General features: G+C 57.6%; 1 protein-coding gene across 2 annotated transcripts in view; it reads right to left on the reverse strand.

Annotated features, from left to right (window-relative positions):
* Positions 1-1,826, reverse strand: part of ADCY5 (adenylate cyclase 5) — a 208,345-nt gene extending 206,519 nt beyond the window's left edge. The window contains exons 1-2 of one of the 2 annotated variants that reach the window (XM_017823585.1): positions 937-1,045; positions 745-865 (exon numbers count right to left, since the gene is read on the reverse strand). In XM_017823585.1, coding sequence (XP_017679074.1) covers positions 745-840 — 96 coding nt within the window. In that variant the 5' untranslated portion in view covers positions 841-865; positions 937-1,045. Of the gene's footprint in view, positions 1-744 lie in introns of both variants that reach the window. The other variant, XM_017823584.1, reaches the window with a different exon arrangement.
* Between the last annotated feature and the right edge of the window lie 263 nt (positions 1,827-2,089).

Genomic DNA, 2,089 nt, shown 5'->3' on the forward strand with positions numbered 1-2,089 from the left:
TACAGATATGGTAATTAAAAATTGCACTGTAATACATTCGATAATAGTCTTATTGTTCCCGTGAACTGATCTGCTTCAGTTAAACATGATATCACAGATAAAATAACCTGCATTTGCACTTTTGCCATACTTTTTTTTCTGGCTGTATATGAACTCTGGACTTCTTCACTGTAGATATTTCCAGCACATCTTAGAGCAAAACACCTTCCTGCTAAACCAAAAGCCTATCCCACATTCCCGAGGAGTATGCTTTCCGACACCCAAGCTCTGCGCTGACATGGAACCCAGACTTGAACTCAGAGTGACACACAAGGATAACCTCTAGCTCATAAGAACAGCCAGACTCTCCACACATTTCTCAGTAACATGGCAGCACGCACAGATACCGTTCCACAGGTGTGCTTAGCACAAGGCTGTTTACATTAAATACAGCTGAAGGGCATTAGCAGGGCTGGCTGACAGTGCTGGAGCAGCTGTCATGGGAACCCAGTAAGGCACACTTCTTATATGTTTAGAGCCTTAACTTAGCAGAAATGAGAAAACAGCAAAGCTATGGAAAAAAGCAAGATAACAGGGGCTATCTACCACATTGGACAACATCCCACTCGGCAGTAGTAACCAAGGGGTTCAACTGAAAGCCCTGTCAGCCTTCCAGCATCAGGCAGGCCTGTGGAAGTCGGACAACACTGCTTCCCTCGCCCTTCAATGCTGAGCGCACACCCAAACCACTCAGGGCTTGCCTACCTGTTTCAGGAGGAACTTATCCTCTGCGTTGATCTTGAGGGAGACGGCCAGGTGGATGGCAGAGAGCACCACCCCGCTGATGACCGCGGCCCTCATCCGCACCGGCAGCAGTGTGTAGATGCTGTAGATAAAGAAGACGGTCCACCAGATGCCCTCCGAGGCGCTCCTGGGCCACACCAGCAGAACCCCTACCACTTGCACGGCCAGGATCACCAGGATGACAGAGTAGCATGCCAACCACATGTGGTCCTGGTGGAAGTCGTTGCGGTTGCACACCATGCACAGCACCACCATCAGTAGGATGGCCAGGGAGAGCACCACGACGTAGGATACCTCATAGTGGCCGTGCGCCGCATGGAAGATCAGCATGACCACACAGACCAGCACCAGCACGGCCATGAGCATGGTGAGGCTGCTCTGGTTAAGCCGAAAGAAGTAGCGCTGGTAGAGGCGTTCCAGTTTCTCAGACTGGAACTTCTTGGACCTGAAGATTTGCAGCAGGCTACTGCAACAACTGCCCATGGAGAAGGCCGCCTCGGAGTCCCCCTCGTCCCCGTCCTCTTCCTCCAGCTCATCAATCTTGGCCTTAATGCGTTTCTCCTCCAGCCCCAGCTCCACCGAGCGGGGCCGCACCTCCCCTTGCTCCCCCAGCTGTCGAGGGCTGGCATTGTTGGGGGCAGCGGGGGAATCACTGCCGGGCGGGTGGCGGGACCGGTGACGTCGGCTGTCGTCACCGTGCTCCTGCCAGGCGGATTTGGACCTAAAGCTCATCATCCTGCAGCCGCTCTCCCCGCGGCTACGGGGCTCGTAGTCTTCCTCGCTCCTCCACCTGCTCGACATGCGTGATGCCTTCTTGCCCGAGGACCTGTTGGGAGGCGGCGGGTAGGAGTAGCCATTGGCCCGGGCCTCCGCCTCGCCCCAGGCCGAGCGGTGCTGCTCGGTGCCTGCCCAGGGCGCGGGACCGCCGAAGCCCGGGGGGCTCACGCTGTTGGACCGGGACATGCCCTAAGGGACGGGGCCGCGGGCGAAAGGACAACCGCCGGGCAGGAGCGGGGGACGAGAAAAAAAAAAACCAACACCAAAAGGCAGCGGGCAGGGAAAAAAAGTTTAGGGGAAAAAAGAAAAAAAAAAAAAAAGGCAAAACCCGCAAACGCCCCCAAAGTCTCCGGAGCAGCCGGGCGTCCCCGGAGCCGGGGTGTCCCCGGCGGGACGCTCAGGGCAACGCCATCGCCGGCCCCGGCGCTTCGACACCGCCGAGCGCGCTTGGCACCGCGGGTCCCGGGGCACCCCCGGCTCACGGCTGCTCGCCTTCAGCCGCACGGCGGCGGCCGCAGGGGCTCGGGGC

The sequence above is a fragment of the Lepidothrix coronata genome, unplaced genomic scaffold, assembly GCF_001604755.1.
Source record: "Lepidothrix coronata isolate B3197 unplaced genomic scaffold, Lepidothrix_coronata-1.0 Scaffold103, whole genome shotgun sequence".
Classification (NCBI taxonomy): Eukaryota; Metazoa; Chordata; class Aves; order Passeriformes; family Pipridae; genus Lepidothrix; species Lepidothrix coronata.